The sequence below is a fragment of the Miniopterus natalensis genome, chromosome 2 (assembly GCF_054644295.1).
Source record: "Miniopterus natalensis isolate mMinNat1 chromosome 2, mMinNat1.hap1, whole genome shotgun sequence".
Classification (NCBI taxonomy): Eukaryota; Metazoa; Chordata; class Mammalia; order Chiroptera; family Miniopteridae; genus Miniopterus; species Miniopterus natalensis.
In genome coordinates, this window is record NC_142082.1 from 106,261,182 (window position 1) to 106,286,322 (window position 25,141).

Sequence of the window (25,141 nt, forward strand, 5' to 3'; positions counted from 1 at the left end):
CTTCCCTTCTTCCTACATAACATCCCTCCTGAATTGGGTGTTTGTCAGTCCCACGCTTGTCTTTATACTGTTCATGCATAGACATGTGCATGTATCCTTTACAATACAGCATTTAGCTTTGCCTGACCTATTGCATATATTCTTCTGCAACTTGTCCTCTTTTGTTCAATATTTTATTAGTGGGATTCATTCATGAGATATGCATTGCTCTAGTTCATTCACTTTAACTGCTGTATAGTATTCCTCTATATGAATATATCACATTTAGGAAATTTAGGTTTTCATTTTTTTCCAACCAATGCTGCTATGAACTTTTTTGCACATCTCTCCTGGGGACATGTATAAGCATTTCTCTAGAGTATATACCTGGGAGTGGAATTGCTTCCCCACTTCTGCATAATTCCAAATCGCCCTCCAAAGTATTTATACCAGCTTACAATACAGTTAGCGGTGTTGGGGTGTCCTGGGGCTCCACTTCCTCTCCAGCTCTTAGTATCAGACTTTTTATAGTCCCAGCTCATCTGTCTTCAGATTTTTCTCTCTGGCCTTTTGTCTTCACCATCATCGACATGCTTTGTCAAGCACCTGCTCACATGTGTTGGACACTCACAGGATGAGTACACCACCAGAGCCCTGCTCCCTAGGGACACAGTCTGATCCAGACAGCACCAAGACACATGCATATTCAGACAAACCGAGTATCCAGGTCTCCGGACCAAACCTCTTTGAGGCACTTTCACAACTGCTGCAATGGTATGAGGAAGAATTGTATCACAATCCCCATTTAGAGCTAAGGTAACTAGCTATGTGTTAGGAGTTCACTTGTGTCCCACCCAATTCATATGTTAAAACCTAACCTCCAGTACCTGAGAAGATGATCTTGTTTGGAGACAGGACTTTTACAGATATAATCAAGTTAAAGGTGCTGTGGACTATCAGGGTGCCCCACGCCAGGTTGTTTGAAACATAGTCATATTGGATTAGGTGGGCCCTAATCCAATATGACTATATCCTTATTAAAAGGGGAAATTTGGACACAGAGAGAGACACACACAGGAAGAATACCATGTGAGCATGAAGGCTGAGAATGGAGCGATACATCTACAAGCTAAGGAATGCCAAGGGTTGCCAGCAAACCACTAGAAGCCAGAAGAGAGGCCTGGAACAGATCTTTCTTCACAGTCCTCAGAAGGAACCAACCCTGCCAACTCCTTCATCTTGGACTTCTAACCTCTACATCTGTGAGACAATAAATTTCTCCTCTGTAAGCCACCCAGTTTGTGGTACTTTGTTATGATAACCCTAGGAAACTAGTATACTAAGACTTGGAAAACTTGTCCAAGATTCAGTTATATGGCAGAACCACAGGAATCAAGCCCTAGTGTTCAGCCTCCCAAGTCTTGCTCAGTTTCCATTATGCCAAAAGGAGAACACTGGGGGAAATGATAAACATGTGAAACCAAACTATAGTATGATTCCGTTTATCTAGCCCTGGCCCACCAGATCCTGGCTTCAATTAGACTTGGTTTTAGTGGAATATTTCAGCTCCTTCCCACACCTTGACATCCACCACCACCACACATTTGCCTGGGATAGTGGTCAAAGAGGATTCACATGTTGAGCTGGTTTCTGGTGGTTGCTTCTGTGGGATTAACTGTACGCACTGGCAGATCAGTGAGTGACCTGCATACTATGATGCAGGACAGGCCCCAATGCTGAAAGGTATCTCCTCCAACTTTACTCTCAGCAATTCATTCTTTAGGTTTGAGAATTCTTCAATATCTTCAAGAGTCCTTTATCAATTCAATTTTTGGAGGAGTAATATTATCAATGAATAAGAGTGAGGTGACTCTAGGCACTTAGCAGGTTTGCCTTGGGCCAGCCTGATAACATGGACAAGATGTCTCAGGATTCAAGTGCACTTAGGCCTGTAGACTCCATTCCAGGGAAGACTGAACGTACCTGTGGTGTAGAATTGAAGACTTTGGAGTTTATGATTTGGATGCGGTGAGGTTGGGGACATCGGTTCCTCTTCTCCAGTAAGTCTGATAAGGCCTTTGTTGTCTGTCCCTAAGAAACATTTGTGCTCAGGAAATGCCATTCTCTGGAATGTAGCTGAGTCACCCTGTGTTCTTCCACCCAAACTAGTACTACCTCACTCACTATCTCACCATCTTGGTGGGACTCAGGAGTAGAGACTCTCTTTTGCCTTTTTGTGTTCCTTGGTTTTTCCTTTGTAAATTTGTTCTTTACCCAAAGTTGCAGGGTGAACAGGAATGTTCTTTTTTTCTTTTTTTTTAAAACATAACTTTATTGATTTCAGAGAGAGGAAAGGAAGGGGAGAGAGAGAGAGAGAAACATAATGATGAGAGAGTCACTGATCGGCTGCAGCCCGCAACCCGGGCATGTGCCCTGACCCAGAATCAAACCCCGATCTCCTGGATCCTAGGTCGATGCTCAACCGCTGAGCCACGCCCAGCCGGGCAACAGGAATGTTCTTGCAGTACAAAAGTCTGAGCTCTACTTTGTCAGGGCCTAAAGAAATCCCTTTGGTAGGATGGTGGAGAGTGCCAGGGAATGTTCTGTGGCCAGTTGTAACATCAGCTGGGTTGTCTGTATCTTTTTTTTTAAAATAGTTTTTTATTGATTTTTAGAGAGAGAGGAAGGGAGAGGGAGGGAGGGAGAGAGAGCAAAACATAGATCGGATGCCTCCTGCAGGCCCCCTACCGGGGATTGAGACTGAAGCCAGGCATGTTCCCTCTGGGGGAGTTGAACTGGCAACCTTTTAGTGCATGGGATGATGCCTAACCAACTGAGTCACATTGGCCAGGGTGGGTTGTCTGTGTCTTTACCAATATAGTAATTCACCTTGGTTCCTGCCTCTCATTATTTTTTAACCACTGAACTCTAATGATGAGACAGAGAGGGAGAAAATTTCCAGGAACACTAACTATGAAGGAATATTAAACCATTCTGGACTGTAAAGAATAGGAGAAACAGAGATTTTCCTTTCTAAGATGCTTGGGAAATATCTATAATTTCTCTCACTTGTTTTATCGTATGGTTCACATAAAAATGAATGGATCCAAATTCAGAAATTTTATGGGGAAAAATGGTGGTGTGCTATATGGCTCCCTCACTATATTGACTCTCCTCTGAATTACAACTAGTTTTCCTTTCAGAATGAATTCAGTCAAAAAATATTTATTGAGCACCTACAATGTGTCAGACACTGAGCTAGACCCTGGGTGTGTAGTGGTGAACCAAATGAAGCCCCTGCCCTCATGGAGTTCACATTCTAACAAGGAAGGCAGACAGTGAACAATTAAATTCATAATGTGAGGTAATGGTAACTGCTGGTGAAAAATAAAGCTGGGTGAGAGGAAAGAGAGTAATGCGGTGAGGTCTGGGTTTGGCTCTTTTAGAACAGATGGCATTGTGCAGAGATGAGAACAAAGTGAGGGAGAGGGCCACGCAGGTACCTGGAGAAGGGGTGTCGCAGACAAAGAACCTGGAATAGTGTAGATAAGAGAGGCTAGGCCAGGACAGTGCTTATGTCACACTCTGCACCCAGGACAGAGGCAGATTTCATCTCCATCCCCTCTGTCTGCTTGGCTCTTCCTGTGACCAACTATTCACACCAGCAACACAGAGAAGCAGGGTAAGGAAAGAATAGACCTATCTGTCTAGCCCAGGATGGAAGCCTTTCCTTGTTCTCCTGGGCACAGTGCTCTTCCCACCTGGGTTAACACCTCCTAAACACTGAATCTGACAGAACTGAGGGACTCAGGGTTTTCTCTACTGAAAGAAAACACAGAGCACTGCCAAGTGTGTTCTAGAAATTGCTGGAGGGGGGTGGGTCTTAATATTTCCAGCAATAAGGAAGGCTGAGAAGGGTTCCAAAAAGTAAGGTTTTCTTGGCCTTTACCTTCATAGACCCTCAGTTGTTCTAGACAACTTTCTGCCCTTAGATAAAACCAGACTATACCTTGTATCTGCCATTGGTGTCTAACAGGCTTGTGCTGATCAATAATACAGTGGCCACAAGCCACATGTGGTTATTAAGCACTTGGCATGTAGCTAGTCTGTGTTGAGATGTGTTATAAGTGTAAAATACACTGGATTTTGAAAACAGTATGAGAAACAATGTGAAATATCTTGTTAATTATTTTTACATTGGTTACATTATTTTGTTGATAATATTTTGGATCTATTGGGTTAAATAAAATATATTATAAAATTAAACTTAACCTTTTTTTTTTTTTTCCAACTTTTTAAATTTGGCCACTAAAAAGTTTAAAGTTACATATATGGTTCCATTATATTTCTGTTGGACAGCACCGGTCTAAGTAGATTCACAGCTTGTTTCCTTAAACCTGATATAATCTACTCCATCATCTCTTCTCTGTAACAGGAAGTTCTTTATAGCCTATCTAAACCCCTATAGCTGTGTTCAAAATCTCTCCTCCTTGTCAAGTCACAACAGAGACAGAGGTAAACTGGTTCCCACCTTCCTCATGATAACCTTTCTTGCCTTTAAATATCTTTACACTTTTTTTTTTTTAATATATCTTCATTGATTTCAGAGAGAGGAAAGGAGAGGGAGAGAGAGAGATAGAAACATCAGTGATGAGAGAGTCCTTGATTGAGCCCACAACCCAGGCATGTGCCCTGACCAGGAATCGAACCCCAATCGCCTGGATCCTAGGTCGATGCTCAACCGCTGAGCCACTCCTGGCCGGGCTACACCTTTTCTTTTTTAATGTTCATCCTTAAGGCTGAATAGTGCCAGTTCTTATCTCTGGTGGTCAGGTGGGAGAAGAGTTCACTTGGCACAGTAAAATCATCCAGTCAGATACGCTGCCACATAAGGAAATTCCCATAATATTCTTCATAGAGTGGGTTATTCAGAGCTACACAAACAGCTCCCTTGAGCCCATGGAGTGAAGGGCAGCCAGTTCTATTTCAGGCTTTCTCCTCTGGCCCTGCCAGATGTGCTGAAGATAGGAATGAAGCTGTTTTCCAGAATGCTCCTGTCCAGCAAGGGTCCCATAAGTTCTGCGCCAATTTTGAAAATATATCCCCTTACCTCCACCCCTAAAGGTACATCTTCCAAAGATAACCAAGGTAGGGCAACTTTTTATATTTGACACTGGGATGTTTTCCTCCTGTTTTACGGATGGCAAAACCAAGGCCAAGTGTTGGTCTCTACTGATGAAGATAGGCTGAACATGGGATACTGAAATGAACTTAGACAAGGTTGGTCAAGTATTCCAACTGTCCTTTACTAAGCAGGTGACTCTGGGTGAAGTGCTTAATGTTTCAGAATCCACTTCCTCATCTGTAAAACTGAAATAACATGTAATTGTAGAATTGCTGTGAAGTTCAAATGAGAAGCAGAATAGCAAAATATTTAAGAGCTCTCTATGCCTCATCTCTAAAATGCACATTATAATGGGACCTGCCTCATAGTGTTGTGAGGATTAAATGGGTTGATTCATGAAAAGCTTTCAAAACATTACCACATAGTAAGTGCTGAGTAAATGTTTGCTATTATTTGGGAACTGTACATACACTGGCATGAGCCTGAGCACACATGCCCCTCCCCTTTGTCCTCATAGAACAACTGGATCAGGTATCTATTATTTCTCACACTACTTTGATTGTTTACTTGTCCATCTTCCCACTAGGCTCTATCAGGGTAGGGTTTTTGTGTTTGTTTCTTTCTTTCTTCTTTCTTTCCTTACACAAAATATGTTGAATGAATTGTTCAGCAGGACTCCAGAAGACACAGGAGGAGACAGGCCATTATTCCCCCAGCTACTGAGATGATGAGCCCCTGGACCAACCTGCTGAGCTCCCATTCTGATTTTTCCACTCACAGGATCCAGCTGGTGCCATAGCCACTCACTCAAGGTCAAGCACCCTTTCTACTCATCCCTTCTCCCTTCCACCCATAGGGATTATTTGCCAGCACCTCATCCCCTGGGCCCTGTACCCTAATCTTTATCCTGCAAGTTTCCTCAAAGAATCTGGCAAAGTTACCCAACTCTTTCCAAACATTCTGGACTTCTGAGCTCTGACAGAAACTCCCATCTCGCCTGTCCTCTGGTGTCAGCATTTCTCTTCCTTCTTCTTGTGTTTATTTACTTTCTTTCTTGCTTCAGTTTTTCTCCATTTTTTTCTTCCTCGTTCCCTAAGCTGTGGACTTGCCCCCTTGGCACTCCTGGACATGACCTCCGCTTTCTAGTGGTACTCATGCTAATGAAGTCACTGTCATCTAGGAGCCGTGTCATGATACCTCATGTCAGCGTTCAGAGAATATCCAATGGAAATGATGGTGGGCTAAAGGAAGCCACATCAAAACTTCCACTTAGGAATCTGGACAACGGCAAGATGCAGCAGCATTGCCTTACAAGCACATGGCACTTGTGAGGGTCTGTCATGGGACCTGCAGTGTGTGTGTTGGCTGGAGACTAACCGGAGATGGGCAACCATATGAATAGCCACAGAAACCACTAAATATAATAATAGGCAGCAGCAATTACTTAGATGGTGGGATGAAAAGAATAAATATATATGGCTCAGTGGACAGTACAGTTAGGAAAGAGCCCAAAGGTGGAAGAGAAGCATGAAGGAAGACAAAGGGCTTGAGCAAGCCAGTCAGTGGTAAGTGGAAACAAAAGGCCAGAGTGTCCTGGGAAAAGTGGAAGTGAGTTTGGGGTAGGCTAGAGAGAGGATCTTGACCCTGATTTGTCATCTCGGGGAGCAGCAATGGGGATTTTTGAGGCATGACAATTAGACAGGAGACAGACAGATGACAAAGGAAGACTGAAGATCATGATTGGCCAAGTGACTGGCCCTGCATCTCTCCTGAGGTTTCCCACTCCCCACAGCTTCCAACATTTGCTAACCCCCAACCATTCCTCAGGCCCCAAGCAATTTGAGAACCTGAACTGGCCTCAACAGCCAAGCTCATGAGATTAATCCCGGGTTTAGAGAAATGAGGTTGTGGAAGGGGAGGTACTGACCCTGAAGTGGTTTTGAAAGACTCTGTGCTGGGATTAATTAGCTTCTATGTAGCTGGTGGCATTCAGCAGAACACAAAATGTTCTGCAGAGGGATGTGCCGGGAATGTTGGGGGACCAGGGGGGTTTCATTTCAAAAGTTGTGGTGAGAGAACAGATTTTTTTTTTTAAATCCTTACTCTAGGATATTTTTTCCATTGCTTTTCAGAGAGAGCGGAAAGGGCGGGGGGGGTGGGGTGTAGATAGATAGAAACATTGATGTGAGACACACATCACACATCAATTGGTTTCCTCCCACACGTGCCCTGACCAGGTCCAGGGATTGAGCCTGTACACGCCCTTGGCCAGAATCAAACTCAGGACCCTTCAGTCTTACGGCCGATGCTCTAACCGCTGATCCAAACTGGCTAGAGCAAGAACAGGTCTTTAAGGCAGGGCCAGGTTATAGGAATCCCTAACTCTACCCCCCAAAGGCTTTCAAGAACTCCATATTTATTAGGGTATGTAGGAGGGTGGGGCAGGAGGGTGGTGTTCATGGTTGCTGGCAGGCTGAGCTGGGGATTGCCCATAGGCCCAGTGGGACATAGAACAGATGCTAATCTTGTCTGCCAGATCGCCATGGCCCACTGGAGTTCAGGAATTTCAGGAGCCTTGCTTCCGCATCTCTGGCTGGCAGTTAGACAAGACAGCCCCTGATGATGTTGTAGTCCACTTGCCAGCAGGAAGGAGGCACTGTCCAGAGAGCAGAGCAGGAAAGTGGTGAGTGGGGTGGGAGTCCTGACGTGAGGCCGGCAGCCTGTGGGGTGGCCTGAGTCTGCCAAGGTGGGAGTCTGTGTAAGTGCAGCTTACCTCTTCACTACCAGCTCCAGGTCAGGGAGTAGGTGGCTTTCTCTGAAGAATTGCAATGGCCTCCTTCCTTCCACCCCTCAAGTTTTCATAGTAACCTTCTAAATATCCCCCAGGACTCTCACTGTGGAGATGACAAAACCCTCGCATCATGCACAAATAGCCTGAGGAGCAGGACAACACACAGGCCCTGGAGTCCTGGCTCACAGCCCTGTGCCTCCTATTCTACCACCAGGAGGCCAGGGATTGCCTGTGCTTGTGGCTTGGAGCAAGTCACTTCTCCAATGTGCCTTGGTTTATTGTCTAAATACTGACAGGGTGTGACTTGTTTTCTAATGGCCTACTAAGCTCTTACATGTTAGAATCCTTGGTAAAGGGATCTCCCCCTTTCTACCATCATTCCTAATCCAAAGTGGGGAGAATGAGTATATTTCCCGAGCCCCAGCACTTCCCTGGAGTAGTCAGGAAATTCTCCTTTGCCCCGGCTCCTCTCTACCCACCCCACACACATGCCATGGAGAAAGGTGGCAAAGAGAAGGGCTGTTGAATAGAATCAAAGATTTGAAACTACAAGGAAATTTGGAAATTCTACACACACCCTATTTATTAAAATCATTATTTTTTAATTTTTGTTATTTTTAAAAATGTTTTATTCATTTGAGAGAGAAAGAAAAAGGGAGACATAAATTTATTTTTCCATTTATTTATGCGTTCATTGCTTGATTCTTGTATGCGCCCTGACTGGGGATTGAACCCACAACCTTGGCATATGGGGATGACGCTTTAACCAACTGACCCAGCCAGGGCTAAAATTATGTTTAGTTGAAATGAAATACACATCAAAATTACCATTTTAAAGTACACAACTTTAATGAATGGCATTTCATTCATTCATGATGTTGTGTAACCACTACTTCTATCTAGTTCCAAAATATTTTCATTACCCCAAAAGAAAACCCTGAACCTATTAAGCAGCCAGTCCCCATTCTCTCCTCCCCCAGCACCTGGAGACTATCAGTTTACCTTCTGTCTCTATGATACACTATTCTATGTATTTCATATAAATGGAATTATACAACAGATGGCCTTTTCTGGCTTTCATGTAGCATGATGTTTCCAAGTTTCATTTACATTGTAGCATGAATCAGTATGTCATTCCTTTTTTAAAAAAATTTATTGATCCTAGAGAGACAAGAAGGGAGAGGAAGAAAGAGAGAGATCGATTTGTTTCACTTATTTATACATTCATTGGTTGCTTTTTTTTTTTTTTTTTGTAATTAAATGTTTTTCTATTGATTTTTTTTAAAAAAGAGAGGAAGGGAGAGGGAAAGAAAGAGAAACATCAATTGGCTGCCTCCTACATCCCCTACTGGGGATTGAGCCCACAACCCAGGCGTGAGCCCTGACCTGGAATCAAACCAGCCACCTCTTGGTGCATAGGATGCCCAACTAACTGAGCCACACGGGCCAGGGCTTTTGGTTGATTATTGTATGTGCCTGACCAGGGATCAAACCTGCAACCTTGGTGTCTCAAGACAATGCTCTAACCAACTGAGCTACGCAGCCAGGGCTAGTACTTCCTTTTTATGGATGAGTAATATTCCATCCATTTATTACTCTTATCCCAGAAATAATGGTCATAGCTTTATTTATGGATGGTCTACAATGTGTCAGACACTTTGCAGGCACTTCACTTATGTGATTTTATTTATTCCTCTAATTTTTACCCTAGTGACTCCTAGGTGCACGGGAAAAAACTGAAAGCCTGACGAGAACAACGACATTCCTGAAGGTCACATAGCTGGTTAGTGGCTGTTTAACCAGGGCTGGAACCCTGGTGATGTTTTGATTCCCTGGTGCCTGCAGGGCTTGAGAAAAGTGGAGACAAAGAGGCAGTGGGCAGAAGGCCCAGAGAAGCCCAGCTGGGGAAGATCACCAACTTGGGATGTGATGGGGACAAGAAGAGGTGAGGTGGTTCTCTCTTTAGCAGCCTCCTAACTGCCTCCCCACTGCCACCTCCCACTAGGTCCTTGGCAGCTCCCCCACCCCACCCCAAACCTCCACCCAGCTTGGGTCAGCACCTTCCTGACTGATAGGCTTTGCCTGCTCCCACTTTAGGCCACTTGTCCCTGGTACCCCATTGTAAAAGATGAGGAATCTGGGGTCATCTGCAACACACAGGCCCAAGGCCCTAACGTAATGCTCCAAGGGAACCACTCTGACCTCTACCTTGTTCTACTCCGGTCCCTCGATGGAGGCCTGGTCAGCCTTGACTTGGCTCTTCCATCCTCTGGCACCAGCCTTGGCTTGACCTCTGCTCCCGCAAACCCTGTGTAGGGCCTGCAACCCAGCCGAGTTGCTTCTGGTCTTTGTCCAGACATCAAATGGTCCATGGAGGGGTGGAATTGAGGTTATTTTTACCTAAAAACTGTTCTGTACTCTGACCAATCCCAGCCTTGTTCCAGTGGGCTATGGGAGTGGAGGTAACTTCTTACCCACATTTCTTACAGTGCCCCCCCCCCCCCCACACACACACCTTCTTCCTCCCTTCTCCTCATTCTGTCTCTAGGAACGGAACCCCCCTCTGTTCTTCCTGCTCTACCTGCCCCCCCCCCCCAGTCCTCCCACTTGCTATAAGAGAGTCCTCCAAGGAAGACATAACAATTTAGAGTTTCAGTAGAGTGTTGAGGAGCCTGGGCTACAAAGGTGGCTTGAAGTTGGGGAGATGGTGGAGAGGCTCTGTTCTGCAGAAGCAGAGTCCTTCAGCCACCCCAAAGGCTTCTTGCTTAAGGTACATTGGTTAAGTACACTGGAGCCTAGGGGTATGTGTGCCCACCGTGGTTCCCACCTATCTGGAGGCTTTTCTAGGTGTGTCCAGGTCTTCTCTTTCTCTTCCTTGGAAAGGCTTTGCTGGGTTGTGCCTTGGAGAGATGGTAGAGGGGCAAGGCAATGCGGTCCTCTATCAGGGTTTGGTAATTCCTCACGAGGTCCTGGCTCAGGGGTGCACTTGGCAGCAAGGCCAGCTTTTGCGCCTTCTCCTGGTAATGAGGCAGAGGGTTCGGGCAGGGCCAGCTCCTGGTAAAATCACTGGGAAGTGGGTTGGGCAGAAGCTGGAGGCCGAGGGGTTCAAACCTTCCCCCAGGTGAGATGTGCGGGTACCTGTGGGAGGGGGCGAGGGTGTGGAAAGAACAGGGGGGTCAAAGGAGAGATCAGGCATGGTGGAAGGGAGCGCGCGTTGCAGCCCTCCATAAGCTATGAGCAATCAGGCTGCAGGGAATCCCTCTGTCTCTTATTCAATTGGATATTATATTGATCTACTCCAAATGGCCTGTACCCTGTGTGTGTCTTTGCATTAGGCTGAAATAATTGTGTTTAGCTGGTCAATCTTCCATCCTTTTGACATACTGTAGGTAATACCATTACCCAGATTCTAACTATTCTTCAAGTCCCACCTCCTCCACTAACTCGGGGCCCTTGGGAAGAAGGGTGATTACAGCACACGTGCTCCTTCTCGTCATTGGTTAGTGTGACGCTACCCAAGAGCCTTTCCTGCTCTCACCTGCAGCCTTCCCACACCTGGTCTGATAGCTCCCTCTTCTATAGGCCTGTAGTATTAGTTTCAACAGTGAGAAATTTACTTTTTAAAAACCACAGTTGAATAGTGACCAGTTTCCTGTGGCTCAGCAGGCTTTGCACCTGATTCAGCAGGTAGCCCATTTGCTGTCTTCAGTTCACACCTGAGGTTCTTAGGCCTGGCCACACAGAGGAATCATCCTCAGGAGATTTTCAAAAATACCATGCCCAGCCCTAGCCAGTTTGGCTCGGTGGTTGGAGCATCGACCCGTGGACTGAAGGGTCCCGGGCTCGATTCCAGCCAAGGGCACATACCCCGGTACCTCGGTTGCAGGCTCGTCCCTAGCCCTGGTCAGGGTGCATGCAGGAGGCAACCAATCGATGTGTCTCACATCGGTGTTTCCCTCTCTCCCTTCCACTCTCTCTGAAAAGCAACATCCTCAGGTGAGAATTAAATACACACACACACACACACACACACACACACACACACACACACCATGCCCAGGCTGCCCCCCCAGGCCAAGTAAGTTAAAATCTCCTGGGTGGGGCTCAAACCTCAACATTTTTCTACAGAGGCCCAGTGATTCCGATGCATTACCAGAGTTGACAATGGCTGGGTTTATATATAAATGTTCTATTTCCCAGCAAGACCACGAGTACCTTGAGGCTCAGACCTTGTCTGAAATCCTCTGGGCCTCTCATGCTCAGAATGTGCTCTCTCATGGATCTGGAGTAATTCTAACAATTTACTTTACCCCCTTTCAGGGCTGTTTAAGAGGAATGATGGAACGTCTGGCACTATCTGATGGAATATTTTTGAGGAGTGATCTAAGCCTCCCTCACCTTTGTATGCCTAGTACTGGCACATATTAGCTATCAATGATCTTCACTGCAGGGACAGTAGAGAGAAGCCAAGGTCCTGCATAATCTCTAAAAATCACCAACGGTTGGCTTTTTTTTTTTTAAGATAACAAATCACAGCCTCCCCCTCCTACCCCTCAATGCCTCTGTTGATCCCATGGGATCAGAATTTAAGACATTCTATCTTCATTCCTCTCTCCCTTTCCTGCCACTCATGCCCAGTGCCTGCACTGGACCCAGCATGGCGATATCCGTGAGTTCCCAGGGTGGGGGGTGGGGGGGGCTTAAGGGTCTCCAATGACTCCTTTGCACTCTTGTCTGTGCTCATGCCAGTCAGCCCTCCAACCCCTCCTCTCTGTCTTTCTGAAGTCTTCCTACAGTCTTAGCCTTCATTCATTTCTTCATGAGGTCTTCCTGGGGGGATGCTCCGGCCCACAGCAACCCCTCCCTCCCTCTTCTGAATTTCTGTAATAACATCTACTGTATTTTTTGTTTGGTGTTTCTATATATTCATTAACCCATTTTATCTTCACCTGTTAAGGTAGGCATGGCATTTACCGTCCCCACTTTATCAAGGATGGAATTGAGTCTGGAAAAACTAAGCAATTTACCAAAGTGACACGGTCTGGACTTTAATCCAAGCCTCTAACCCCAGCTCTCAGCTCTTTCCATTAATAACTGACATCCTGCAACACCCACTCTCTGTCTCACACTTAGCACTTAGCATATGGGAGTTTGCATTCATAGCTATCTTTCCAAGCATGCATGTAGGTATCTGCCTTTTGTAAGCTCCTCAAGAGCAGGGGCTGAATGACATTTCTCTGTATCCCCAGGGCCTATAGCACATGTTAAGTACATAGTTGTGTTTCCTAATTTTTAGTTAAATAATTGAGCCCCTCCCCTGGCTGCGCTTCCCTTGCCTCCATCCCTTCTCTCCAGATACAGTCAGAAAAGAGTTTAGTTTTCAGATGACCAGAGGTGGGAAAGTTAGAGTACCAATCAGATATGAGAAACAGGAATCAGAGAGGGAGAGGTCACCTGAACATGGGGAGGTGGGTGAGCTCCCTGAGGAAGGAGTGCCTCTTACTTCTTGAAATTCTTTGGGGGCAGGATGTTGCCATTGGTGTCGAGTGGAGGTGCCCTGGCTTCACTCCTCAGCTTGAGTTTCTCCACCTCTCTCAGTTCCTTCACAGTCCTGAAAATCACCTGTTTCTTCCTGTTCTTGTCCAAGAAGATAGGAGTACAGTTGATGAAAGTCAGAAGGCTGTTTCGACCCATCCAGGAGGGAGGGGGGATGCAGGGCCCTGCTGGAGGGCGGCAGTGGGCCCTGTAGTCCGTCAGCCAGCGCCAGACATTGCTGTCATAGCATCTGTCAGGCCTGGTGGGAAAGGTGGCAGGCAAGCGCCCCACGTCAAGCCACGTGTGAAAGCCCCACGTGTGCGTGACTTCATCTTTCCAAGGGTGGATTAGTCGGTGGCGCACCTTGGACTTCATGTCTGTGCAGGGTGGCAGCTTCAGGGCCAGCTGGTGGTAGGCTTGCCGGGTGAAGCCAGGAAAATCGCAGGGCTCATCTGGGAGGAGAAATTCACGCTGCGCCCATGTGTGGTTGTCGGGGAGGGACTCATTGGCCAGGACCATCTAGGGAGAGACACAGGGAGCCTGGGGGCACTTTGCCTCTCCTTCCCAGGAGCAGCTCCAGAGGAAACAAGCTGCCAGCCGCCTCCAGACCTTACTCCCCCCAGGAGCTGGTGGCCTGGCAGGGAGCCGTGTCTCCATCCCTGCCCTGCCCGCCGGCAGTTATGATGGCTCTGAATTATTCTCATGGACTGTTCGTTCACCTTTTGTTGTCTTTCCATTTACCAGGCTTGGGGGTGATTTCCCACCTTCTTCCCTCAATTTGAATTTTCCTGTTCTTTGCTCCCTACCTTCGCCCATCCTCTTCATTCCGGTGCCCCCACGTTCCTGCCAAGGAACTCAGACTCCTAACAGGGCACGTCGGGCCTGAGGAAATCCTGAGGGAAACGCCTTTTACCAAGCCAAGTGTAAGAGAGAAACGTGTCTCCAGAGAATGGAGCCTGGGGCTTCTCTACCCAGACTCCTCCTATTACTCATTTCCCTGTCGTTGGTGCATTGCCGTTCTCATTAAAATACAAGTACAGAAAGCATCTGTTTGTCCCTTCCCTTTTCTGTGTCCCAACCACCGTGAAATAAACAGTAGCAAATATGTAGGCACTGTGCTAAATACTTATCCACATCTCATTTAATTTTCACAGCCCTATGAGCAGTGTTATGGTCCTCATCTCAAAGATGCAAAAAGCAGGACACAGTAAATAACTCACCCAGAGTGCCAAGGGAGTGAGCAGCAGAGCTGGGACTCCGGCCATTTGTCTGCACTAATTATAGTATGCTCTTCGAAAATGCCTCTCCTTCCAGTCCACTCCTAGGACTTTTCTGGTTCCAAAAATTCCCGTTTAATCTCCCTCCCTCCCTCCCTCCCTCCCTCCCTCCCTCCCTCCCTCCCTCCCTCCCTCCCTCCCTCCCTCCTTCTTCTTTCTCTCTCTTTCTTTTTTCAGGTTATAAAAGCAAGTTTATTTAGAAAGTTACAGAGATGGTAGAAGGGCCCTTGGAGCTTAGGAGAAAGGCAGAAGTAATGCTCCTGGGGGGAAGAAAGGGGAAAGGAAAGGTGCAGGTGTGTTCCTGAGAGGGAGAGCAGGCACTAGGTCCTTTCTTGAGGGGTTTTCTCCCCTAAATCATTTCTATGTGACCAACCCAGTGGGTTGGTCCAGTTGTAATAACCAGGCATCTCTTCTCTGTTTTGAGCTCAGTGAACATAGCACCATAGGGCTAAGGGAGGAAGACAGCGGGGAGTTCACAGGCTGGGAAATCTGCTGCCATGGAGAAAGCATGACCCACCCCAGGGGGACAGCCACTAGCTCAGTGGAGTAAAAAAGGTAGGCCTCATAGATGGGTCCCTGCCCCTACCTGCAGGAAATGTTCTCTGGCATGGGATGGATTACTCTGCCCTCTGGGTGATCTTCCTGGGTTACAGGCCATTCTTCTTCTGGGTCTGATTGCTAGGAGGGGCAGCTTTGTAGGAAAGACCTTACTGGCTTCATTGTTTGCTGTGGGTTGCTATGGTGATGTTTCCTGGGTGGTGCCTCAGGGAGGAGGGCTCATCAGTCCCTTGGCCCTGGCTGCTTCAGGTGAGACAGCCCGGGATGAGGGATGAGACAAGTTCTGACTGCAAAAGATGGTAATGGGAGCTCTTCTGGGGAGGGACTGGCCTAGGAAGGGCTGAGGAGAAAGGCAGGACAAGGCTGGCTTTCAGGCCTTGGGGTGGGGGTAAAGGTGGTCATGAGGTACCTATAACTGGGCTCACCCTTTCCTAATGTTCTGGGAGTTCTGCCATGTACTCCTTCCCCTTAGTAGGGACGGGATGTGCAGGACCAGTATTGGGAAAGCTGTCAAGTTCTGTTAGAAAGGCTGTGTGCCTGTGCAGGGTGGGGGAGGTGGTCCATTCTAAAGCACTTTGCACTCTCAAGTGCTTCATGTTGGCTTCAGACCTTGCTTGCCCCTCTTCATCACCCATTTCCCTTCCCAATCCCTCCTTATGCCTTAGTGACGGGACGCCAACACACCACAGAGACCAACACTTACACCCTGGATTTTATTGAGTAGTTACAGTAGTGTTCTTGAGCTGGCTTACATGCATGTGGCCAGCTGGGGCCTAGGGTGGCTCTTTGCAAAGCTGCAGTGCAAGCTAAGGAAGCCAGGTAGGTCGGGGTCCTCTAGGCTTCTCAAGCCTCAGCCCAAGTTCTCACCAGTGTTAGTCTCTCTGGCATGATTAGGGGCATTATCAGAGAAATATCACATGGGCACATATCTGGGCACCCACACTCTTTGCTTCAGATGCATCCACCCCCCAACCCTAATTCAACTCCTCACACATTATAAGAGATGTTTTTACCAGGATTTCTTCTTGGAAACATGGGGAAGTGGGAGGGAGGTGCAATAAGAAGGGCACTGGCAAGGAGATCTGCTTGTGTGGGTGCCTAGTATAAAGAACCCTTGAGGCAGGCACCTTGGGCATGGGGGAAACCATGCACTACAGGTGCCCACTTCCGTAGGAAAAGCAAGGAACAGAAGCATCTGAAACCCCTGTCATCCTACCCACCTTCTGATAGTCTGTAGAAAAATGATCTAAGGAAATAAACTTACATTTAAAATTAGAAGATAATTTGGAGCATGTACACTATTTACAAGGACACCCTGCAAAGAACAGGGAAGGTGAAACTGCTGGGCACAGAAAGCCAACAGTTTTAGGAGTTCCTAATCTTTTCATCCTTGTTTCTGCTATGCCCACCCTTCAGCTCTGGCAGGGAGAGTGAGGCATCAGATTCTTTAGGGGAGCAAAGGGTGGCACAGAGTCCAGTCACCAGAGCCTCGATGCTTGCAGAGGGTCCAGTGGTGGCTGTAGCCTGATGTCTGCCCTGGCATAACCAGGCAAGGTGGAGCTAGAAGGTGGACAGTCCCTGCTTGCTGTCTGTACTCAGGTGCCTTGGATGGCCCAGCCACATGACTGCAAAGAAGAGTGAACAGCTTGAGCAGCAAGGGCAAGTTCAGGTCTCTACCGCAGCTCAGGAATGAACTGAGCCCAGTTGATGTTGTCAGGGCCCAGCAGGTCCTCTTCCAAGCCTGGGAAGCTGATGTCCAGCAGAATCTTGCTCAGGCTGTCATTCATTGTGTCCAGAACCAGGCCTTCTGTCAGGGAACGGTTGGCTGAAAGGCTGGCAACCTGTGGCTCTTGGTAGTCTGGTTTGGGGACTTCCACATCTGAGGGGTAACAGCCACTGAAGGGGTCAGAGCTGAGGTCATAGGGCTCAGAATTGAGGAGTTCTTGGGGTGAGTCAAAGAGGGGGATACTTTTCAGTGGGGTGGTACTAAGACCTGTCAGTCCCAGGGAGTCAGGTAGGGGGCCAAAAGTACCCTGTGGGGTTCGTACTGGGCTGAAATCTAGCCCCCCAACTTTGGCTGGGGGTGTAAGCCTCCAGGATTCAGGGCTCAAGGGAAGGACAGATTTGCTCGGGGTGGAGGAGATGGGCAGCGTCTCCTTAATAGGTGTCTTAAAAGGTCCTCCCTCCTCCTGGGAGTACTCAAACTGGGAGGCAGGCACAGAGGGCTCTAAAGGGAGAGCGAGCTCTGTGGCTCGCCTTGAAGTCCCGGGGGTCTCTGAGAAGAGCAGCTCGGGCTCATCCACACAGGGAGGCAACAGGTGCTGTTTCCTTCGAGACCGGCTCATCTCCCTCCTCTCCCTTCGTTTAATCACGAGCATTTCAGAGACACACCGGGCTGGGGACCTGAGCGCACTGTAGGACTTCTTGGGCCTTGGAGTGGGAGAGTGGGAGGAGTCCTCCCAGGACTGAGACAGCTCCTCTTTGACAGATGGGCACGGTGAGGACCACTCTATCAGGGGTGGGCTCTCCACCTTGACAGGCCTCCCTAAGTGTGGCATTTCCTCCCCGGGCTGTATTTCTTCCTCCTTGATTGACTGAACTGGAAGCAGAGGAGACAGCCCTTCTCCAAGCAGGAATTTCTCCTCTTTCACTGGCCCTACAGTGGGCAGGGCGGCTACCCCCTCATCAGCTAGCGGCACCTGAAAGGGAAGCAGACACAAGGTGAAAGGGAGCTCTTGAAGCTTGAGAGTCAACCCAGTCACCAGGCAGGACACAAGATGATGACTAAAATAAGTGACATGCTGCTACCAATCCTCTCTTTGCCTTTTTAAAGTCTTAAAAACTATTAAATATGAGAATATATGATGAAGGTGACAGTTCAATTTAATATGGTGCTGGCATAATTAGTAGCCAGCTAAGAAAAAATAAAATTGAATGCCTATTTTATATCATATAAAAGACAAAAGAAAAATTAAACCATACAAATCCTGAAAGAGAATCTAGGAGACTATATGTACAATCTGAGGGTGGGGGTGACCTTCTTAATCAAGACTGGAAACCCAGAAGCTGTAAGAGAGAAGAGAGACATATTTGACTATATAAAAATTTAAAATCTTACTGTGGCAAGAGAAACCATAAACCAAGTTAAGAAACAAATAACAAATTAAAAAAAAAAAATCTTCTGCCTAAAAGACAGAAGGTTAACATTTCAATAAAATGAATTGGCACAATTAACAAAACCCTATAAAAAATAGGCAACATCCATAAATAAACATCTCACAGTGAACAATCTCAAGGGAACAAACATAACAAGAAGGTGCTCACACTTACTGATAAGCAAAGGAAGATGAAATAATTTTATGCACATTAGATGGGCAAACATTAAAAAGGTTAATACCAATTGCTAGCAAGACACAGGTCTTATCATATATTGCTGGTGGAAATGTGAATTATCACAGATATTTTGGAAAGCAATCTAGCAATATTTAGTAAAATTTAAAATACCTCTTTTCTCAGTAATCTCATGTCTGGGACTCTATCCCGTAGAAATAAAAGCACTAGTAAGAAAATACTTGCAAAGATATTTATTGCAATGTTGTTCATAGGGAAAAAATACTAGAAACAAAATGTGCCCATAAAAGTGGGATGGTTGGAAAAATTATGGCACAACCACATCATGGAATATTATGTGACCATTAAAAGACAATGAATTAGAGCTATGCCAAGTGACTTAGAATTTCCTTGAGGCGGAAAAGTATTTGTAATATAATCCCATTTTCAATGTTCTGTGTGTTGTGTGTGTATATATAAAATGGATATGGGGGCTGGTTGGAGGGGGGCAAAGGAGGGGAAAATGGGGGACATCTGTAATACTGTCAACAATAAAAAAATGGCTATGGCTATATGTGTATGTCTATTATACTAAGCATGGATAAAACATGAAAGAAAACAGTAAATTGTTAACATGGGTTATTTGAGGAGCAGGGGTGATGTGGGTAAAGGTGGGGGAGGGGAAACAAAAAGAAAAAGGAGGAAAAGACTTCATTAAAACAAAAACAATATACATGCGACAATCATATTAATGCATATATGTAAAATTATATATGGTGGTATGTATAATTTTATGTATATTTAAAAAATAATTAAAAAAAAGGCAAAGCCAAGTCTCTAAACTCCAGAGCCCATTCTGTTTCCATCTCAGTGAAGGGGGTGGAGCCTTTTGCCTACTTTGTTACAGATCAGCTCCTGCTCACAAAAACTTCTCTAGAGGGTTAGGTCCAGACTTGGTTGCCCATCAAAATATAGTCTTAACTTATCCTCCTCTCAAACTAGACCAATGATGCTTATCAACTAGGGGCGACCTCCCTGCCCCCATAGGGGGCATTTGACAACATCTGGGGACATTTTAATTTTCACCCAGGTTGGGAGGGGGCAATGCTCCTGGCATCTAGCGGGAAGAGACAAGAGATGCTGCTAAACATCCTTCAGTGCAGAGGACAGCACCCCTTCATCCCCCAGCAAAGAATTATCCAGCCCTAAATGTTAATATTATGGAGGCTGAGAAACCCTGAGCTAGACTGACCAGTTCATTCCACTATTACAAGGTACAAACTGGCATTTCCTGCCTCCATACTCTCTCTGCTCACATGTTTACCCAAATTCACTTCTTTCTAAGATCTACTGCTTTTGAAAACTCTTCCTTAACCATCCCAGCCCATCTATCATAATGGCCTTGTCTGAATTCTTATACACTCATCTGGTATTTATGGGCCTTCTGAAAACACTTACATCGTAATCCAAATTCCTTTTTAACTTTTATAATGTTATTAAATTTTCCCTTGTTTTTATGCCTGTCTACCCAACTCTACTTATAAGCTATTCAAGGAACACTTAGTAGAGTGCAATGGCAAGATGTAAGTCCAATGCACTTAATCCTTAGAGGAAAACAGAAGCCACTCACCTTGGGGGCAATACGGACTCGCTTGCTGTGGCGGGCAAGCTCCGAGCTCATGAGTGAAGCTGCCAGGGGCAATGGCACCTTTACCGAGGGCTGTAACACCAGTGGCTGGTTCACTGGGAACTGAATGGGTACCAGGTATGAGCTCACCCGAGGTAGCAATGGCTTCATCTTCCGCCCTAGGAGGAAATAGGAGATGAGGGGTACGGGTCCAGGGACATACCCCTTCTCAATCCCAGAAGCTGTGCTCTCCTCTGGGCTCAAATCTGAGCTAGGCACAGAATCCAAGAGCCTGATCCCCTAAAGATATGCCCCCAGAATAAGAATCAGGTCTGAGGCCCCACTCCCATACTAACGTGCGCCCAGTGGGAGTTGAGTTTTGATGGTCACATTCCGGCGGAGCTCAGGATTGGGTCGTTTCTGCTGCTGTGTGTGGCAGACAGGAAGAGAGAAAGAAACCTGGGTTAATAAGGCTGGGGGAGAAGGCGGGAGAACCCACCAGCTGTTCTGGTTCCATGCACTGAGCTAACCAACAGCCCAGAAACCAAAGCTGCTCTGGGAGGATGCAGGTGAGCACTGCCACCAATTCTGGTTAGTGGGGAAGGTGGACAGCACACAGATGTACGGTGACAGGTCCCAGCACCGCATCAATGTGTCCTCACCACCCCCACATGCTAAGACATGTAGTTCTATGAGTGACAAAGAAAAGCCAGGACGAAAGTGAGAGAAAACACTGCTGCCTGACAGATCTATGCCATGCACCGTGGTTGCTGTCTCGCACCAAGCCCGTGGCATGTCCTCCTGCCACATCCCCTCTGCTCAGTGCACCTTCATGATGCCCATGTGAGGGGAAGGAGAAGTGGGCATGAGCCCTCTTCTGGGGAGATGAGGTGGCAGTCACAACTTTCCTCACTCCAGAAGCTCGGGGTACTCTGCATTTAGGGCTAGCAGTCACACAACCACAGGCTTCCTTCCCCTGATAAGTCTTGTCCCTGTCCACTAAAGCCATGCTGAGCAGTGAAAGGAAAACAAGGCCAAGCCCCGAGCCAGAGGGAAAGAATCTTACTGATTCCAAGTGCTCGGGCGATTGTGGAGACCCTGGGTCCAGTGGCTGGTGGTGGTCAGGCATTGTGGGAAAGAAATGAGATGAAGTTACCACCAGCATGGTCAATCAACCTGACCTCATGGGAAAAGCACCTATTCCTGCCTGATGCTGAGGGCCACCCTCGACAATTATCCCTCCCAGCAGAATGGTTATGGGTACTCTGAAATCCCAAAACAATCACTTCTGAAGAGTTGTTCTGCTGGCTCAGTTTCTGATCTCTAGCCTAAAGAAGGGCTTTTAAAAAACAAGGTTTCTTAGACTTTCTCTGGAAGAACCACCTGAGATGCTTGTTAAAAGTACATATTTCTGGACCCATCCCAGACCCATTGAATCAGAAGCCCCAAGAAAGGGGCTTGGGAAGCTGTGTTTTAACAAGCATCCCAGGCAGTTCTTATCCACAGGGCAGTTAGGGAAACACTGCCCTGGAAAGTCCTCTTATTTGGATCCAAGCAGTCCTCTCTATGGTGTGGTCTAGTACTAAAGTGTATCATTTGGTATTTGTCAACTGTACTTAATTCAGTGAGTTTTATGCAAATCACCTGTGGGCTGGCTGGCTTCTAACTCTCCCCAGATCAGATAAGATCATCACAAGGACCACTTGTTTCCTTTTGAGATGGATATTACAACCCCCAACTCTGGCCCCATTTAGAAGAAACCAGGACACTCACCTTAAACACCTGGTCCAAGGTCAAGTAGCGATTGGCACTGGGATGAATGGTCCAAAAGGAGACCTTGCCATTGGCACTCGTCTCCCGAACAAACATGTCATGGAGAGAAAGGTTATGGCGAATAGAATTCTGAAAGAGACAACCAGTTATCAGCTACTTTAGCTTCAGAAACATCATCTTCGATGTTTCCTGAGGGGATATCAGCCTCAGGCCTCGCCCACTGTACCCAGCACAGGCTTTGTAGAGTGTCCAACTCCCTGATCTCCACACTGCAGAGCCATCCACCTCAGCCACAAACCCATCTATCCTATGGGGATAAAGGCCAGTGCCATTTCTTAGGATGGTGTTAAAGAAAAGACCTGGATAGCTGTCAAGGGCTAGAAAAGAGGAGTGAGACTGTGAAGCAACAATGAATAGCAAGATAGGCGAGTAAAGAAATAAGAAACTAGGAAATTTAGTTGAGGTAAGAGTGTGAAGTTAAAAGTTCTACTGTGGGGAGAACAAAACAAAAAGCCTTTGGCTTAGAATTAGTATGTCAAAGGACCTGAGTTGTGGCTCTGACATTGTAGTGTGAGCTAGTGACTCCCAGGCATCTCTGTTCCTGCGAATAAAACGAAGAGGAAATCTCTGCCTTCTAGAAATATTATGTGACATTAGAGGAGGTGAATCATGAGGCTCACAGACACTATTGTTTTTAAAAGATCTTTTCAGAAAACTACTTAGTCACTCCAGCTGCTGTTCGATGTAGCACAAAAGTGGGCTTAGTGCTACACTGAAGAGTCACGATAAACCTTAATTAGTGATAGGTGAAGTGGCTGCAGAGTTCTTATTGATAATTTTGCCTGGATTCAGCAGGATCAATTCATAATCCAAAAGATACAATTGTTTAGAGTTCTAGCATCTTTTGCATTAATACTCCCTCAGAGTGCTGCACATCTGTGTAGACAAATTGTTGGACCAGAGTGACCTCAACTTGGGTTGTTATGGAACACAGTACCTTCCAGCCTGGCTTGGCCATGTGCTTAAAATATGGAAAGTGGTCTTCGATCCACGTGTAGATGTCTTTCAAGGTCATGCGCTTCCTCTCGGTGCTATTGATGGCGAACTGTATCATGGCCATGTAAGAGTACGGGGGCCGCTCAGACACAGAGTCCTGCCAGGACGTTGATGCTCCTGGGGGATCCTCAACCTGAAGGATGTAAGAAACCAGAGGGGGAGAGAGAAGGGAATGGCATAGAAGAGTTCACAAGACCGTCTCCAGCCCCCTCTTGAAGAATATTCCCTAGAGAAACCTCTTATTCCACAAAAATCACACTAGAAACAAACTCATCCAAGACCACTATTCCATACAATAAAAATTTAGAAGTAGGAAGGATCTTGAAGATGATCCAGTCCAGTCCAACAACATAGAACAACTTCTCTGTCTGTTCATTTTGTTAAAGATATTGCCCAACAATAAGTGTCCAGTTTTTGGTAGTTGAAACTCTACTGGAAAGTTTGGGTATATTATGATTCTTAAAATATTAATTTTACACAAAAACCACACCCATTTTGAGCCCTGGCCTGGCAGCTCAGTTGGTTAGTGTTGTCCAAATACACCAAGGTTATGGGTTCGATCTCCAGTCAGGAGAAGCAATCAATGAATGTACAAATAAGTGGAACAACAAATCGATGTTTCTCTCTCAAAATCAATTAAAATAAACACCCATTTTTCAGACCTGGGGGCCAAGAGACTTATGTATTAGTACAATTCTTTTTCCTGATGTGATGTGAATAAATCCATCTTGTTTCAATGTTTGCGTGAAATATTTCCAAGTACAGGACAGGAAAATGTCTGCAAAGTGATTAAGTCTTAGGCAAAAATCTGATCATTCACATTTCAAAATATTAAACTTAAAAAAAAATAGAACATTGTTTTATTGTATTTGTAAGTTTATACATTTACTTAATATATTTATATAAATAACTTGTACTTAAGTTTTAAGTGAAAGGCTCAATTTTTACTTATGTACACATCCATGTAAATTTTCACTTCTAAAGGTCGTGGAATGAATGATTAAAAGGTATATACAATAGAATCCAGGTGTGCGGCAACTGTGAAAAACAACCCCAGGCCACACAATTGGGTCAAATCAATTTTGATTGCTGGGGAAATATTTAAAATTCACATCAAACTCACTTTATTTTCTATTAATATATCTCCTAAGAAAACTATCTGGTTAAAAATGCTGTATTTCTTTCATACTGTTGGGTTGCTCCTTTAAAGTTTAAGTGGCTTTCCAAACTAAGACCTTTCCATTATTTCCTGAATACTAAACCGAGTACTAAACTGAGTTCTAAACTCAGTGCTGATGGAATACAGTGAACCAGAGGAATCTGCCCTCGAGGAAATTTTGCAGACTGGGGGAGAAAGGTCCCAAGCAGAAAGGTAGCTCAAAAGTTAAACAGAATTGCACTAAGTGAGTGCTAATACCAGAACTTGGAAATTCTGGTGCACAGGCCACTTGATCCATTTCCCGTCTTAGAAGTTCCCTGAATGGTTTCTGATTTCCCTAGCAAGTGACAGTTCACCTTAACCTGACTCTGCTCCAGGTGCTGATTCTCCTTTCCCTCCATCTCTTGCTTGATGCTGCAGGAGCCCAGTCCATCAGAACTCATCTTTCCAAGCCACTGGATGTTGGTCAAGCTGTTGTTAAGAGCGCAGCCTGCTGCCTCACCGCCAGCTAGAGGGGAAATAATATAACATATCACTTAGCTGCCTGATCTGATGCCCGGCAGGCCCATCAAAATTGGTGGTTAGGGATCATCTCTTCAAGAGCTCTATCTACCCTTAGGGACAAGGGAATACATGCTGAACCTATTGTGGCCCTCAGGTACTCCGCCCCATTATGGATTTCAGGAGAAATTCAGGAGCACAGTTCATTTCAATCTGGGTGACACTGAGTCTTAGAGATCAGTCAAGGCAACCTTATAAAAGTTATTGAGTATCTGCACAGAGAGAACCATGTTTCCTCCTCATGCTTCAGTTTTCTCCTTTATTAAGATGGAGAAAGATTCCTACTTCTTTATATAGTCAATGGGAAGGATAAACAGAAACAATAAAGAAATCATTTTCCAATAAAAAGAAGGCAATTAGAAGTGCTATA

General features: G+C 46.0%; 2 protein-coding genes across 4 annotated transcripts in view; both read right to left on the reverse strand.

Moving 5' to 3' along the window:
- Positions 1-10,738: 10,738 nt before the first annotated feature.
- On the reverse strand, positions 10,739-15,365 carry TEX52 (testis expressed 52). The gene is made up of 3 exons (XM_087813861.1): positions 15,294-15,365; positions 13,399-13,949; positions 10,739-11,033 (listed from the first exon to the last, which is right to left on the reverse strand). The coding sequence occupies exons 1-3, from the start codon at positions 15,363-15,365 to the stop codon at positions 10,739-10,741; spliced, it is 918 nt and encodes a 305-aa protein (XP_087669987.1).
- Positions 15,366-15,964: 599 nt separating this feature from the next.
- FOXM1 (forkhead box M1) overlaps positions 15,965-25,141 on the reverse strand; it is a 114,034-nt gene continuing 104,857 nt past the window's right edge. For 2 of the 3 annotated variants that reach the window (XM_087814478.1, XM_016215228.2), the window contains exons 3-9: positions 24,567-24,718; positions 22,993-23,184; positions 21,996-22,124; positions 21,289-21,333; positions 20,579-20,648; positions 20,226-20,401; positions 15,965-17,964 (exon numbers count right to left, since the gene is read on the reverse strand). In XM_087814478.1, the coding sequence (XP_087670604.1) occupies positions 16,939-17,964; positions 20,226-20,401; positions 20,579-20,648; positions 21,289-21,333; positions 21,996-22,124; positions 22,993-23,184; positions 24,567-24,718 (1,790 nt within the window). In that variant the 3' untranslated portion in view covers positions 15,965-16,938. The remainder of the gene's footprint in view (positions 17,965-20,225; positions 20,402-20,578; positions 20,649-21,288; positions 21,334-21,995; positions 22,125-22,992; positions 23,185-24,566; positions 24,719-25,141) is intronic. The other variant, XM_087814479.1, reaches the window with a different exon arrangement.

What these genes read in the sequence shown, in the direction of transcription:
- TEX52 (XM_087813861.1), bottom strand. Translation starts at nt 15,365, where the DNA reads ATGGCCTGTAACCCAGGAAGATCACCCAGAGGGCAGAGTAATCCATCC. An exon ending in CCAGAGAACATTTCCTGCAG is followed by an intron (nt 13,950 to 15,293) that starts GTAGGGGCAGGG and finishes GTCTCTCCCTAG; the next exon opens with ATGGTCCTGGCCAATGAGTC. An exon ending in CCCCCAAAGAATTTCAAGAA is followed by an intron (nt 11,034 to 13,398) that starts GTAAGAGGCACT and finishes CCCCTCCCACAG; the next exon opens with GTACCCGCACATCTCACCTG.